The sequence below is a fragment of the Stegodyphus dumicola genome, chromosome 9, assembly GCF_044657685.1.
Source record: "Stegodyphus dumicola isolate Sdum_Otavi_A_Nest chromosome 9, ASM4465768v1".
NCBI classification, from domain to species: domain Eukaryota; kingdom Metazoa; phylum Arthropoda; class Arachnida; order Araneae; family Eresidae; genus Stegodyphus; species Stegodyphus dumicola.
Window position 1 is genome coordinate 74363642 of NC_140776.1, and position 18052 is coordinate 74381693.

Genomic DNA, 18052 nt, shown 5'->3' on the forward strand with positions numbered 1-18052 from the left:
TCACCAATCAAATAATGGACAGCGAGATCTGTAGTATGATTCTAGATCCAGAAAATACTGATAGTGAAGAAAGTGACAGAGAGGTTACTGAAAACGAAAAAATTTTGAGTGACAAGTTAGTTGGAATTCTCGACACAGAAATTACAGGTCTTGAACAATGGAGCTTTGTAACTGAATAAGAAATTATGTCTGTCTACAGAATGAAAGAGGAAATATTAGCATAAAAAAAGTAACTTAAACAACTTACACTGAAAGAAATGTTTAATAAAGTAAACATATATATATATTAAGCTTTTTTTGTAAATTGTGTTACCCTTTAGATCATAAATGCTTCATTATTTCATAAATCATGATTTTATATTTTTAATTTTATAATTTCAACATGTCATTTTATTAGTTTTAAACTAGTAAATGATTAAAAAGATTCTATATATAATATCTGAAAAAATCTCAAATGCAGAATCACTGAAGTCCCGACGAATCTGGATCTCGGACTTTGTACTATATTTTGTAACATTTGAATGAATTTTTTATTAATAATACTCAACAATTTGAAAGCAAGCAGCGGCAACACCATATTGGGAAAAAAATATCTCCAATGTGCGAAACTGTCTATCAGAAATTCTAAAGGTATGCTGTGCTTAAATATTTTGTGATTTTGCTGTTAAATCGAATTTTATGTGGCATTAGTCCCAAGAATGTGATATTTAATAAATAAACAAAACACACAAAAGGTTAATAATCAAAAGACAAAAAAGTTTTGTAAAGCCATCTTAATCTTAGTAAGGAAACTGAACACTTTTATGGTAAACTAAAGAAAGACATTAAAAAAAAACCACTTAGCACTGCATTGGGATTTCTAAACATATGCTGCTTCTATGTAATTCTGCTGTTGAATTGTGTATGGTACAAATTCAAAGCAAATCATGCTTAAGAATAAAGTTAAAATGACTAAAAGAAAAGGGTTAGTAAGAGTGAGTGTACCAGCAGCAGACTGGTAGATTGCGAGCTAAGAGAGAGCGTAAAAAACTTTTAACACACTCTTTTGGGCTACCATTAAAATCCAAAATCTTTTTTAAAAATATTTTTAAAAAAAAATTTTTCTTTATTATTATTTTTTTTCTGTTAATCTGCCTCCCTTCCCTGGAAGAAACAATCAATGTGGAAGTCGTCAAATGATGAAGAGTTGCAATTAAATTACTGCAAGGCAAAAGAATCATCCATAGTGAAAAATTATGTTCGGAAATCCAAAAAATAAAATAATATTTTACTGCAGAAGTACAAATATGATGCTGCAACAAAATATCACGTTGTTAAAAAAAAATCATAGAGCAGATGCTGGTTCAAAAATGTATTTGTTTTCTGATAATTATTTGGGTTATTTCTTCTGGTGTCATGAGCTGACAATGGTAGAATTTTGTTAACTGTGCCTATGAATGAATCACTGTAAAAACTGTCAGATGGAACAATATATGCCATCTTATTCATACATTTACATACTTTTTTCCATTCATGTTGGATTTAATAAATAGCCTTAAGGTTGTATATATTTTATGTATATATAAAAATGTATATATATATATATATTCATAAGGTTGTATATACTGCTAATTTTGCTATTTTCATCTCGAGCTACATTTTGCAACAAGGCACATTTTGTAGTAACATACCTTTCACATTTCGTAGCAAATACCAGCATAAAGGAACTACAAGCATGACTAAGCCTCCAAGGGTGAAAAATGGTAAGCCAAATCCACCAACCTATAAAAATATTTTAATATTTATCGAAAAGGTAAAATTTATAATTCTCATAAAATAGATTTATTGTAAAATTATTTAAAAAATTATATATTACAAAATGTAAACCAATTGTCACAGACAAAGCAATACAATTTATACTCTCACATACAGCATAAAGAGCGCCACCAAGAGCAGGACCAATACTCATTCCAACTCCAATGCATGTTTCGGTAAAACCCTTTGATTAAAGAAAAGACAAGTCATTAAATAATTTCTACTTTTAATAATATAAATACCACAAAGAAAAAATTACAAATGAATGGGTTGAAAGAACTGAGGATGAAAGAAATCCCTGAAGAATTTCACCCATTTTATATGAATTATTATTATTGATTTTATATAGTATTTATTCAGACAGTTTGTTAAAAAAAATGTTTTCCTACATTGCATCATGGCATTAAAAATTATATAAGTAGCAAAAGAAATTTGAAAAGCCAGAGCCCAGTATTCAAATTATGCAGAGTGTTCCTAAAAGTCCTTATCTATCCTTTATTTTTTAAACTGTTGGTCATAAATGTATACTTCCACTCAATGATAAAAAAGTTTCATTTTTTATGTGTTTTGATTATGCTAATTTTGTATAAAATATGAAATCTGATAAGTTATACATTTGCTCATAAAAAGTTATACTCATTATAAAAAGGAACTGTTATACTCATATAAAATCTTACCATACCTAGGAAAAAAGTTTTCTCATCATAAATAAAACAAAAAAGAATTGACTCCCATACAACAAAAATTAAACAAGATATTTAATTTCAAATTTTGCAATTTTTGATATCATTTACAATTTGCCTTTAGAGGTGAGCTCAGTTAATAAATAAATTAGACTTGTGGTTGTTGTTTTTTTTTCCTTCAATGCCAATCAGTGATATACTTTTGCGGTTTACTAGTGTGTAATATTCATTAATTTTTAATTTTTTGTAATTTATAATTTGGTATGCAGAAAGAATATTCACATAAATAATTTTATGTTTTGAAATATTAGAAATACATTAATAATATTCTCATCAAGCTTTACTACTTCAGAATCCTAATGTAAAAATTACAAAAAAATTCATTAAAATGATTTCATTGAAATGATTATTACATATTTTTAATTTATGCAAATAAGATTATGAATTAGCAATATGACACTACTGAAAACCTGCCAGTGTTTTCTTGACTAATGATTATATAAGATGTCAAGACTAAGATCTCCTGTATGAAAAAATTATGTTACTATTATGTTGTCTATAAAAACATTCTCTTTTCATGATAATTTGCATAGAAATGAATGTCACTTAATCTGTTAATATCAGAAATATTTTCCTAAACTGATATTTCACATATGGGTTAAGTACAAACGCAAATACTTCCTTTTTCAATTTTAGTACAACACCTGAATAAGATGTTCAATTTTAAAACTAAATATCTCAGTCAATTTGTGTCACATGGATATATATATATATAAATCCACATATATATGTACGTACATATGTATGTGTGTTTGTGTGTATACTCATACACATATATGTACAAACATCCATATGTACAAGGATAAATGCATACATATATTTTTTAATCTGGTCCCAATAACAGAAGAGTACCCATTTCTGTATTGGAAGTAATGTATATGACCCAACAGTTTCTTAAATATACAATTGGGTATGGATTTTTGTTTACACAATGTATATTAGATTTAATTTTGCTCTTTTTAGTTCTCAATACTTCCACTTTTATAAAATGTTCCAGAAGTAAAAATATGAAAATGGTCTCAATTTAAAAAAAAAAAAAAAAAAAAAAAAAAAAAATAAGAACCCTAATCTAAAAATTAAACCACAAGTAATATATATGAAATACATTTTTCCCTTCTTATCCATTCAAAGAAAAAAAATTTAACATTTTTTATAATTAATAGGATTTAATACTTTGAAATTCAAATTAATTAATATGAATGTAAGAAACAATATATCACTCACAAATACTGTGCCTATGTCATCTGGAAACTGATCAATGAGTATTGTGCATGACGCAGTGCAAAAGGCAGCTGCTCCTAATGCTTCAAATGATCGTACGACGAAACAAAGTACAGCAAACTCTACTTGTCCATTGACTTTGTCTAATAATCTATTTAAAATGAAAATGCTTATAATTTTTGCATTAGTAATGAGGGGGGGGGATTTCCACTAAACATAAACCTTTAAATCTTACCCAAATAACACATTACATCCACCACAAAATCCAACTCCACAAAGAAACATAAATTTAGCACCAACATGAGGAAGCTGAAAATAAATGAGAATATTATAATTACATTATACATATATATACATATATATATAAAACATACACATGAATCCTTTTTAAAAGGAAAATTTATAATCCTTCCAAGAATTGTAACACATTATGCTACTGAACATTTATCAGTAAAAATATAAAGAAAGAAATTTAGAAGCAATTTTTCACAAAGACCAAAAATTGAAATTCAAATGAACTTAAAAAAATCATATAAACAGAGAATTTAAACTATTTTAAAATGTAAAAATTTAAAATAAACCATCACAAGAAAACCAAAAAAGAATATAAAAGAACAAGAAAGAAGAAGAATGCAATCAACTTTAACATAACGTCATCACGAGGAGGTATGGCAAATTTAATTACAATTCCCCTTCCAAAACAAAATGCTTGCTTTTCTGTATCTAAACTTAGCTGATGAACCATTTCAATAGATTTTTAATCTTAGTAGTTCACATGAAAATTCTGGTCCTCCTCAAAGCAAAGGAAAATCGCAAAAATACAAGGCAAAATCATTAAAAAAGAGGATTTTTTGAAGTTCATTTGAATTTCAGTTTTTAGTCTTTGTGAAAAATTGGTTTAAATTGTTTTTCCCCTAACGGCAGGCACTTGGCTATGCCGGCATCGTCCTCTCCTAAGGCTAGATCGGTGGTCTCTTTTTTTGAGGCACCTAATAGGTGGCCCAAAGTTGCCTCCTATTTTATATTCCACAGACAATTTTACATCTATGCCTTCTCCAGGATTCGAACCCGGGCCCTTCAGTATCTCAGTCAGGCTCCTCTAACCACTAGACCATCTGGGCAGAAATTTCTTTATATATACAGACACACACATCACATTGATTCTTAATTACATTATATACACACACAAACATAATGCAATTATAAAAGAATTCGTATACTTTGTTTTCCTACATGGTACTTAAAAATCAAAAATACAATTCTATTTCTCTATACCAAATCTGTCAGTTAATCATGATTACTTTATGAGGAAAAGCTTTTAGGTAATTAATAAAAATGACTATTCTGAAATGAATTAACTGAAATGATAAAGATTACTTGAAAATATGACATAAAACTTTTCTTTATCTAATATTTGATTTTCATATGCATCTAGAAACATGAATATTATAAAATATTAAATAAAGCGAAGCTTCACTAACATATGATACTTTATAAAATGCATCGGAATAACACATGCGAGCAAAAAATTTAATAAATATTCTTAAAAAAAAGCTTTTGTAAAACAGGAAACAAATAAAATTATAAACTTAGACAATTACAAGTTAATATGTAAGGAAAATTTTCACGTGACTCATTTTAACTATTTCAAAACTATAAGCATTTTCAACAGTGCTTTTGGAACATTTTGCTTAATCAGTATGCTTTTTTGATTGGGAATGAAAACACCTGACAATGCATCAGTATAATTCTAAAAATTTATAACTTTTAATGGCCTAAGCTTTTATTCATAATTAAATTTGCAACTAGTATTTTAATCTCTTTTCTAACCTTAACTTGAACCATACTATTTAATAATTAGCAAAAAATTAATTGTAATAAATTAAAAAAGATTAGCTCAACAGTTTTATTGTTATATAAATACAGATATTATAGTAATTAAGCAGAAATACATACTATTTTTCCAAACACAGGAGAAGATATCATAATAACTAATGCATAAATACTAAAAACAAAGCCAGATACAGCTTCTCGCATCCCTTTACTGGCAGCCTACAAAAATATAAAACAAAGATTTCACAAATCATAAAAAATATACAAATGTTAAAAAATGGAAAACAAAATTGAACAATTAATTGTATGAAATTGAAAATAATTACATCATTATTCGAATATTATGACAAAAGTAACAGGAATATTTGTACATTTACCTGCAATACAAAATTATGGGCCACGTATTTAGATATAATGATGCATTTCCAACCAAAAAGATAACCTTTTTGAGAATTGAAGGAGTAAGACGAAAAGGAAGACCATCCACTAAATGGATAAATGATGTCGAGCAAGATTTAAGATTAATTGGAGTTAACCAATGGAAGGGTATTGAGCCAAATGGGGTCAGGTGGAAGAAAGTTGGAAAGGCAGCTTTAGCCTGTAACAAGCTGTGGAGCTTATATAAGAAGATATATATAAACAAAATGATATGAAGCCCTTTTTTCATAACATATAAAACATTTCAATAGCTCTAAAAATGTACACTCAAATCAGGATTCCAATTATTATGTCATTTATAAAGGTAAAAAGAATAAAAATACAAAATAATTCTTTGAGCTTTCAAAAGCTTTTTAGTAATTGCTTGCAAATTGCATTTGGTTAATGCACAATACAAGTATAATGATATAATATGCATATTTTTATTGCAATTATAATATCATTTTAAGCAAACAAAATAGGACATCTGGGACTACAACACATGGGGAGCATGATAAATGTGAACTATTTAGATTTTTTCTAAATGTGAACTATTTAGATTTTTTCCCTCCTTTTCTGTGCAGCTGTATGTAAAGGGGATGACCAAAATGTATTCTTTAATTATTGTTTTTTATTACCACAAAAAGTATGCAATTGAAAAAAAAAAAGGATTCAATTTTATCAAAACAATATGCAACATTTTATGTTAGCTCTAGAGGCATAGTATAGATTTCAAAAAAAAATATTCAAAAAAAATTTAAATACAATTTTAAATAAAATTTCAAATATTTCGCAAATACCTTACTAGAATTTCATCATAAAAATTTATCTTTTTATTAATTTAATCGATTTCTTTAACATTTTTATGTTAAATTGTTTAAACTATTCTCAACTCTAAATTATGTACTAAGTATATAAAATACTCCTGTGTCTTAAGCAGCCATACTAGATTAAAATTTCATTAAAATGAACTAAAGTTATGAAATTAGATAATGAGACTTTTATACAGATAGGGAAAACAGAAATGTTCTTGTGCCAAAACCCAATACAGTCACAGCATTATAAAAGAACTCCAAATTGTCTTCAATTTGGTTTATAATGCATGATTCAGGTTATTAAGTTACTTATAATATGATTCTTCTGTAAAACATATTAATGTGCAATTAAACATTTTAAGTACTATGTTTTTGACCAATTTCACATAATCCAATTATTATTATATATTAATTAATACATTAACTTAATAAACATTAGTTGAATCTTGATAAAGTTCTACAAATGTCTACATTAGATTACAACAATTCAGAACAAATAAAATTTAATTAGAAAAATTATGCTGAAAATCATTAGAGGTAGAGAAGAATGGAATTTAAATAATTTAAGTTTTATTGATTCAATAAATTTTCTTTATTGCTGAAAAACACTTTCATAGTAAAGGTTAAAAATTAAAAACTTGATTTGGTGATTGACAGAGAGATCTGATGAAAAAACTAGGGATCTGCAGGAAAATTCAGAACAGCTGGCAATTCTCATTACGTATTATTGTATATTAGGATTTTTATTCTTTTGCAAGATGGTAGTCACAATGCAGATGAACAGTTTATCAAACTATAGCTAGTAACATTGTGCACCTAAAGCATACTGAGTTGTTGTAATAATGATCAATTGCTTTTTATTTTTCAGGTCCTGTAAGATAGAGCTTGAATTAGACAAGAAACCCATACTTAACATATTCTGCATGCAGGATCTTCAGTTACAGAACCTATTTCAGTTTGTGGCACGGATCATTTTTTATGTGTTGTAACTATGTATGTCAGAAAAGACTTATTTTGCTGAAAACATTTGAGATAGCTGTTGAATAAAAAATTATACATGAAAATATCTGATGCTTGTTGTCCTTGATAAGACTGCAACACTGAGACCACAAAATCTGGATCTTTCTTATATGTTGGAGAAGTTACACATCTACTATGTCCTGACTACTCTCCATCTCCTTGGCAAATTCATGAGTGATCTAACGAAAATCCATCTGAAGCAGATTACTGAAATGATCCTCATCAAAATGCGATGGATGGTTATAATGTAGAGAGTTGGTAATCTCAAAATACCCCTCATGGAATTTACCAAATGATTTTGGAATTGTTCTCAGAATAATAACACATTTCCAAACACAATAAATTTACAGTTGAAGATCTTTCGCATAAGAGATGCTGCTAGAAAAAGAATTTGCTGTCTATTTGACAGGATATGAAAAATAAAATGCCATTAGCCATAATCACATAACTCAATATGACTTAAATTATTTAATATTACTGATTTCATTTTGGCACACAATCAAGCATCTTCACTGTTGCTACCCTCTTAAAAAAATACTAAAACAACATGAGCTTATGCATCTCAATTATACAATGAGGCATGAAAAAAGGGGATAATATGCTGCAATAAAGAGTCTTTAAGATAACTTTAGACTAAAACACATACATATAATACCCTTTTATAATTCGTACTGTTATCTTTGAAATACTTAATGTGTATGTCTTAGTACAATCTTCAAAACTGACAAATATAAGCATTTTAAAAATAAACACACAAATGTCAATCCTTCCAAAGACATTTTTCATATTATGATCAATTTTTTAAAATATATTCATTTTTTAATATTTAAGCTTTATTAAGAGATAATGGTTAAGCTACATTGAAAGCATTTTTAATGTTAATTGACTTACAGTAATCAAAATACATTTATTAGTGAAGGCTTCATATCACCTAAAGATGCATCAAATAACACAGAATAACAGCATTACACGAAAAGAAAAAAACTTCTTTAAATGCTTCTTGATGACTTGACAATTTTAAATTACTTATGATATGAAAATTCTGTTACTAATTTGATTAAAACCATCTTGAAAATGTTTTTAATTTCAAATACTTGAGTGAATTCAATTTAAATATCTTATTTTTGATAAAAATTATTTCAAATTATATAATCCCTTTTAAGAAATAAAAACAGCAAAAGTTTACTACTATACATACCTCCTGCGGAAAAAATGGAGCTATTATGGACATACTTAGGAATGCAGTAAAATCCACTAAACACAAGCAAAAAGCAATCCATTTCTGCTCAGCTGTAAACCTTGATTTCTTTGGTACATCACTGCTGACACTCAGGATTCTCTGTTGTGTCCTAGAAATAGGTTGACTACTTGATGAAGGTGACCTTACAAGTAATTTCTCCCCAGGCCGAACTCTTGGTACTCCCATTAGCTTTCCTTTACTAGTGGCCACAACTGATATCCTCCTCTGAAGAGCTGCATCAGACCTTTGCAAAAAATCTTCCGACACGCTGCGGGAAATTGCTGGAATATTTTGTTGCATTGCTTCAATAATTTCATCAGCACAATCACAGCTTTTAGAATATGTGTGCTCATTGGGATATTCTTCATCCTCTTCCTCCTCCATTGAAAGAGCAACATGGAAACTTCTACTTCCATTTGTAAAACTAGTAGGCTTTATAAATATTTTACTATCACATACTTGACTTACATTTCCATTTATTTTAAAAGGTCTTTCAGGTATAAATTTAGCAAGTTTAGTTCTAGGGGAGTCAGTACATTCATTTCTAAGATTTGATATATTGGGGGTAACATGTTCATCAGTTTCATCTGAAGCTAATAGCCTTTCTTTAGGTGAGATATCATAAAAATGAGAGTCCTGTTTAGAGATATTGTCTACTTGTTTATTTGGTTCATCTTTCTCTCCAGACTGACATCTTTCTTTCATAAATGATTGATTTGTATCCATACTTTCTGATGAAAATACAACTAAAAAACAAAAGGAGAAATAATGATAACCATAATTACAAAATATTTTATTACTTAATTTCAAATATTAAAGTCTAAAAGTAATAATGCATTTAAAATCATTATCAAAATTCAGTAGCTTTATAATATAGTAAAGCATTTAACTAACCAAAAAGATCAAGTGACTGAATATTTAAGAATTTTAGCAAAAAAATTCTTCCTCCCCCCCAAAAAAAAATAAGTAAATAAGAGATCTGTAACATTTTTATAAAGCTTGCTATACTATCAGCATTTATACATTGTCAACAACAATAATGGATATACATGACACCACAACACAATCATTTGTATTATGGAAACCCAAATAATATTTGATAAACAAATTTAATTGTTATGAAGACGAATATAAGCTCTGTTCTTTCCTTTCATTTTAAGAAATCATTAATATTTTGGACCTGCCTTCTACAGCACAGAATGAAGTGGAATATTTTCAAAGTTACAGGATCCTGGAATCAAAAAAGACATAATTTACGATTTTAAATGATGATGTGAGGCAAATATTTATGATAAGTAATTTTTATATACTATTACCAGAATTTGTATCTGTTTATTATCTAATTAAATAAAGAATGAAATGTTTATTTAAACTTCATCCAGAATGACTGGCTCAAGTTTGGTGATATCTTCGCCAATTTTCTTGTTCAGCAAGATATCATAAAAGAAAAAGATGTAACACTTTCATGTTTAAGGCCTATGAAACATATTGGCTTTTATGGCTAAAATGCATTTTTTCTCCAAAATTTTAACTAACTTTAAATGTAGGCTTTCGATATGCAACTTAGTAACAAATAAGATGACTGATTTTATAATTTTAAACTGGAAATTTCTTCCAATTATTTGGCTTTTTTAATGTGACTTCTACTTTTTTATCCATTCAACTACCTGGAATTTTCATGTATTTGGAATTCAGCATTTTCCATGGTTGTTGAATAGTCCAGCTTTTACAGTAATTTGAAAAAAGGATATTTCCTTTTAGTGACCCTTGACCTTATTTGGCAAGCATAGGAATTCACCATAATTGCAGTTATGATTTTGCCAAGCTCATGAAGAACAAATGTAAAAATACATGACACGATATATAATAATAACAATAATACACACATGCTCTTTCCTACGAATATTTTTAATAATTGTTATGACAAAGCCAAATTTCCGAGACTGCTTTCGACAATTTATCAAAAATATTATTTTTTCCTATGTAGTTTCTCCACACAATTTCAAAAGATGATTTCATGTTTGTTTCCTATTATTTTTTATTTGTCACTTGACTGAACCCCACATTCTTTTCACATTTTGCATGTGAACACCCGTTGTTGGTTTATGAAAATGTGCTTATGGTTCACAGGAAATTGACTATAACCAGCTTCTTCAAGTTGCTCTCTTTTATAACCCTTTAAGAAGTCTGAACAGATTGTTAAGATAATTTAAGTGTACCATCATCTCTATTACAATTTGAATGACATAGCACTTGCTATCTTCCTGGCATATTCTTTCGAAAATCAAAAGGACCCCGCCGCTGTTGTTCTTATGTTGAATGAACAAATTTTCATCTACTTCAAATATTTTATTAGGACCACCTGTTTCCCCATTAAATCTTTGGATCAGATGTATGGAACACACTTCTCACATGTAATTGTTCCAAATAACTGCAACATTTTCACACATATTAAATTGTTTGTCAATCATTTGATACATGTCTATTCCTCTCCCCTAGAATATAGAAATCTAATAGCAGTGATGAACGATATTCTGGAACTACTAAATCAATTTCCAACATAGAAGTCCTTTTTTTTACAATTTTTAACATCGCACTTCTAAATCGTTTTGTCATTAAGATATAGTTTCATGTTGTGCCCAATTCTGCATACTCATTTGTGAGACAGTCTTTTTCTTGACAAAATGATATGGCATCTATCTTTTTATTTTATAAATTAAAGATTGTTAACTGCATATTCACAAAAAATTAGGGAATATTTAACCCTCTAATGACCTATAATTTAAGATATTTTGCTTTTTTACTTTCATTAATACTATAGATGGCATCTTAATGAATGTAAGTTTGTGAAAATAGAGACTAAAATAGGTAAATATACAAATTTCGCCTTTTCTTTTATAACAGGCGAATTATGTGACACTATATAGGGGCTATCAATAAATATCTCAGCTATCATTAATTAAAAAATGGTATAAAAATTTGTAAGTTTGCAATTTATTGACTTTCAACAAAATTAATAAATTTATATGTTCACAAATTTCACTAAAGATTCTTTCACTTTGAAATAGAACTACATATTAGATATCTTCTGAATACAAAATGCCAAATTTAATCAAATTATAAACACACACATCTTGGGGAATGGGGAATTCGTAGACTCATGACTCGTAGTCAAATGACTTGCTAATTATAATGGGAAGACATTTCATTCTAATTCACTAGCTGTTATGCAATTTGTTCATTCATGCATGTATTACTATGCTATACATAAAAACTGTGTGTTCATATCAAATGACTCATGTTCATATCAAATGAAAATGACTCATGTAAAAAGAAAATAAAATATCTATTTCGAATCTGTGGGAAAAAAAAAAAAAAAAAAAAAAAAAAAAAACAGAATTAAGAGTATTACTTTCAATTTATGATATATTCCAAATTAAAAATTTTAAAACTGCCGAAAGCATACTAAAAAGATACTGCATTTTGACTAAGCATAATTCCCTTGAAGTGGAACTTTTTGCCATCAATAACACTATTATAATCTTGAAAACACATGAAATAACTGTAAAGATCTGTACAATCCTTTCCTTTTCAAATACCTTTATTAGTTTAATAATATCATTTATAACTCAAAGGCAGGTTAATATGAAATCAAAGTTAATAGAATTCCCTCCCCAGAAAAAAAAAAAAAAAAAAATTCTCTGCTTTAATTGTTATTGGACCTTTAGAACTTCTGAATGAAATCTGCTTTCACTGAGAATGACCAAATATGACAATGTTACATATTTAACATATCAATGCACAACTAAACTATTCATAAATGCATCCAAATTTGCATTTAAAGTGAATATTATAATAACATATGGGATAAAAAAAGAAATTATAAAAAATATTTTAACTTTTTAAAAAAGAAATACAAATTTTAAATATATTATACAATTATTATTATTACTCTAATAACAAAATTGGGGGGAAGTCAACTTGTTTTGCTGATATCAGATTTACGTAAAGAAAATAAAATTCTTTAGCTGTAATACCACTAAACAGAATCAAGCACTGAAAAATTCTTTTTTTTTTTTTTTTTTTTAACCCCTCATATGTCTCAGGATGTCTTCAAGTTGTTCATAAGACTTGCTTCATTATTTAAAAATAACACACATATTGTATATTCTTTCAAATCAAAAAAAAAATTTTTGGTACACAAGCTATTTAAAATGGCTCAATATAGAGAGAAGTTTTTATACAAAATAAAAAGCACATTATGTAATTTTAGATAAATTAAAGTATGCTGATAAGTGTGTTTTACATGTCAAATCTTGAGTAGACATATGCAATGCATAGATTATTCTGAGGAACAGATGTTACTGTGGATATAAGATACACCAAGGAACTTGAATTAGAGTACTGAGAAAAAAACCAGTAATAGTCCTTGAAAGACTAAAAGTTATAGAATAAATAAAAAATGATTTCTTAGAAGAAAAGAAAATCAAAATATTTTTTTTAAAAAAAAACTTTTAGTTGCTCTCTCCAGTGCATTTTTCAAATTCTACTGCCTAACAAATTAAGAAAATGCATAGCCTAATTATAGCAGAAAAACTATGTAAAAGCTGAGTTCACTGCAGAATATCAAAAACATGAAAAAATCTTATTCCTGAATATTGAATAAGAAGTGTTGACTTTCACTGCTTAGAATTCATAAAATTAATGTGCTTTCATTTATTGAACTATTTTCCGATTGCATATCTTTTGTTCAAAATTCAAAATTTTATTAATATATACTTGACTTTTACAGCCAATTAAATTAGTTATCACATGATGAAACCAGACAATATCAAATGCAAAAAAATAAATATATAAATATAAATAAAAAATAAAATAATACATGAAAATTTATTATTTTTTTAAAATTATGTAGGTAAGTAAAAAGGAGGAAATATTTAAGTAATTTCACTAAAACAGTTAAAAACAGCTGATTTAAAATCGATTTATTTCACTACACTTTCACATTTGACTAGATTAATTATATCAAGTAAAGTATGAATGAGCTATCAGTCTTTAAGAATGAATGCCTTTACTTAGGACCTTTTTAGGAATATTGGCTCATATTTCCATTCCACAAAAGAAAATCATGAAATTCTCATGTAGCATAGTGAAATTTGTAAGAGATTTTGGCTCATGTTATATCACACAAGGAAGAAACAATAAAAACTTTATGCAGCCAACTGAGTTGAAGATCACCTATCATTGTTTCATAACTTCAGACACATGACTACTAGAGCCCCATGACACTTTCAGAACTTAACAGAAAGAGAGGTTGAAAACGAAAAATTCTTTATTTAAAAATGAAGCGATCATAGATTTATAATAAGCTAAACAAAATATAAAATATTTGAACATTCTTTATTAACTTTTCCTTTTACACTCATTCAAACATACAATGTTTAAAAGTAATTTTGACAGTTTTTAGTGAAAACTTTTTTCTTATTTCCCAAAACTTATATGTCAAAAAATGGCTATAATGTCAAAAACATAGCTCATTTTTGATTATATCAGGCTGTTTTCCAATGGTTATTCCCCGTCATTTTTTGTCAGAATTGTAGATTTGCTAATCAATGTAAAAATAAATTGTACTTTAGCAAATACATATTTTAAAGCAACAGGATATTTGTATATTGGAAATAGTCATACATTCTCGGTAATAAAAAACATGCTTTTAAGCAATGCTTGTGCAAAAGTGTTACATTTCAAAAGCAGGTAAACCTGAAAAAATAAACAAATCAATGTACTTCAATATATTTTAGTCTCCCTATTTAATTAGAAGCATTAAACTGCCTTAATTCACATAAAAATAAAGTATTTCAGATTATCATTTAATATTTTACAGATGAAAATATGTGCATAAATTAGAATTACAGTAGATGGCTCTCATTATTTGCTCCTCCTAGGCTATTAAGTTTACCAAAAGTTTAATCTAGTCTGCTTATATATTACATAATAAAGCATACAAACCAATTTATTTATGCACAACCAGTTATGTTTTGTTAATTTCAGTAATTCCTTCATTCAGCTGAATGTTTTCACTTGGAAAAGAACTGTTCTACAGGAGAAAATAGATGAAATAAATCAAATACTTTCTCAATACTTAATTAGATAATAATGCTTTAGTAACTGCTGATGTATACCTAAACTGTTCAGAGCACACTATCTTTCCCAACAGATAAGAAAGGTAACTACGATTTTGAGAGCTGTATTTTTGATATCTTATTTAAAAATCATAGTGCATTTGATAAGCTCTAGCACATTGGCAAACAATAGCTTTGGAGTTTAAACGCACATAAAAGAAAGCCGTCTTGCAATGCTACATGCAAGGTTTAGTATCCAAGATTTTATTTGCTTTAGAAAGTTATCTCAATGAAAAGGAAAATAATAAATGTTATAGAACCCTTTTCTAAACTGCATTTCATAAGAATGTTTTTCAATCTGAAGTGCTAGGAGAGCTATGTTTAAAATATTTCTAGATTAAACTATTACTAAAATAAGGTACATTGACATTACCACTGCTTCAAAATGTAGCTAAAATTACAGATTCTTCCCTTCCCTTGTTAATTTATATATACCAGATATGCTGCAATTGTGATCTAGTACCATGCTGCAATTGTGATCTAGTACCACGCTGCAATTGTGATCTAGTACCACGCTGCAATTGCGATCTAGTACCATGCTGCAATTGTGATCTTGTACCAGCAACAAGGATAGAAATTTGATTTCCCTGAAGTGCTCAAATTCTTACTACCAATACAAATTTTTGTTAATGAAAATAATTATGTTTAATTTACTATCAGGAAGTAAATTATTTTTATTTAAAAAATTCAACTTTAGAAAACAATGGAATATCCATCAGTGATACTTTCTAATGTCTGAATTCAAAATAAAATGATCAGCAATCAAACATTGGTATATATAGTTAGGCGAAATTACCATAAATGCTAAAGGTACAAAAAAAATTAATTAATTAAAGATGCATAAACAAATTTTATGGCAAATAATGGTGAAAAATATTATTTATTAATTAAATAAACTCTTCAGTTAAACAAATCCATATAAATATCAAAACTTGAAATAATTTTATTTAAATAAGTACTTTTTCAAAATCAATGCAAAAGATCTACTTTAAAACCACAGAATGGAATAGTATGTGATAAAAATTGCATTTGATAGCCTGAAATTAGACCTCACTATTTATTACTATATCTTATTAATAGGGGGAGAAAGCCATTGCTCTGTTAAAATCAACTGTTTTAAATCATTTATAGTTTCAAAAATAACTAAATGAAAGAAATACAAGTAATCAAAATTTTAGCTTACAGTTATAAAAAAAAATTCTTGAATAATCCCAAAATTCAAGATTCATGTGAATTATCCTCAGAAAATCATTTGAGAAAAAACAACAATAATGTCTTTAGTCAAATGCTATATATTAAATATTTAAAAATTATCATGAAAATAATTTCAGTTTAGAAGCTAAGCGATTAAAATATTTTAAATCTTGTTCATTCATATAATTCAAATATAAAAAGGTGAGTTCTTAATTAAAAAAGTCCATAAACAAGACATGAATATGGTAATGTATTGAACAGAATGAAAGGGATATATTTCAAACATAGAGATTATGCACATTTCATGAGAACTAAATATAAAGTTTACTATAGACGTACAGTTTAATATTACTTTTATAGTTAGTTCTCTGGCTTATTTTAACTTATTTAGAAAATATATTAGAAGCAATTTATATGGTCAGACAAAAATTTAAATAAATTTTTGGTACTTCCAGACCTCTGGTTTCAATATTCAGTAGAACTGCTGTGTCTTGGCATAATTTCCAGTATACATGTGACCCATGCATATAAACAGCACACATGTGCTAGAGTACAAGTGGATTTATATGCTTTATATTTAGCTGCCATTTCGCTGAATAGTATCCATTGGATGTAAAAATGTAAATATCTGTCATAGATGTTCATTCCCTCCAATAAAATCCCAAAATTAATTATGACAAATAAAATTGTTTCTTATAAAATGTTTATTTTTATTATCTAATTATGAATACAGCAATTAAGATAGTGGTGTTTTTTAAAGGGTGAGGAAGGCGTAATTATCTGAACCACCAACTTTAAACCTTTTCAGGGGTGAGGTGGTGAAAAGGTAACCAAACCAAAACAACAATCTAACCAAAACATATTAACTATAACCTGATACATCAAGTATTTATGAGAGAGCAATAATTTTATGTGGGAAAAGGAATTCACAGGGCAAGGATAAACAGTAAAAATCTGTAAAACTTTTTACAATTCGGGATTTGCACAAAAAATTCATAATTGGGGATCAGCAGATTTTGAGGAAAAGAATATATCCAATAAATGAAGCAGTAAAACAAATAATCAACATAGAACTAAACGAGCATTACATTAAAACTTTGGTACTTTGATGCAATCACCTTGGTGCAGTTAGGGGGAAATTTTAAAGGGGTGACAAAAATAACTTTTTGTTGCAAAAAAAGGTATTACGTACATACATATTTTGTGCTTCAATTACATATTTATTCTGAAAAACAATCAATAAACTTTTATATGAGAGCTTTTGTTTCTTTCATTCTGCTGAAAATTCTGCGGCAATCGCCTTGAGAAGATATTCGAAGTAATGTTCCTTTAGTAATTTTGCAGCAAAATACTGTATTCCTGCCGAACTTTTACCCGCATTTTTTCTGATGCACGGAAATATCACAAGCACATATTTTAAAATTGAGTTAAAGACAAAAAATAATCACGAGTTCGCCATAAATGCTGGAGTTTTGAAATTTAAAAAAAAAAAATGCATACCAGAATGGCAATATTGGTTATTAGAACTGAAGATCTGTCATGTGCATGTTTGCTTGATGAATTATTATGTGTGTGGTTGCCAGAGTTAAGCAC

At 27.8% G+C, this 18052-nt stretch overlaps 1 protein-coding gene across 1 annotated transcript in view; it reads right to left on the reverse strand.

Moving 5' to 3' along the window:
• LOC118184728 (MFS-type transporter SLC18B1-like) overlaps positions 1-18052 on the reverse strand; it is an 86269-nt gene that overhangs the window by 57475 nt on the left and 10742 nt on the right. Inside the window, 6 exon segments of the mRNA XM_035354440.2 lie at positions 1671-1761; positions 1910-1978; positions 3762-3909; positions 3994-4067; positions 5715-5810; positions 9042-9829. Of these exon segments, the coding sequence (XP_035210331.1) occupies positions 1671-1761; positions 1910-1978; positions 3762-3909; positions 3994-4067; positions 5715-5810; positions 9042-9829 (1266 nt within the window).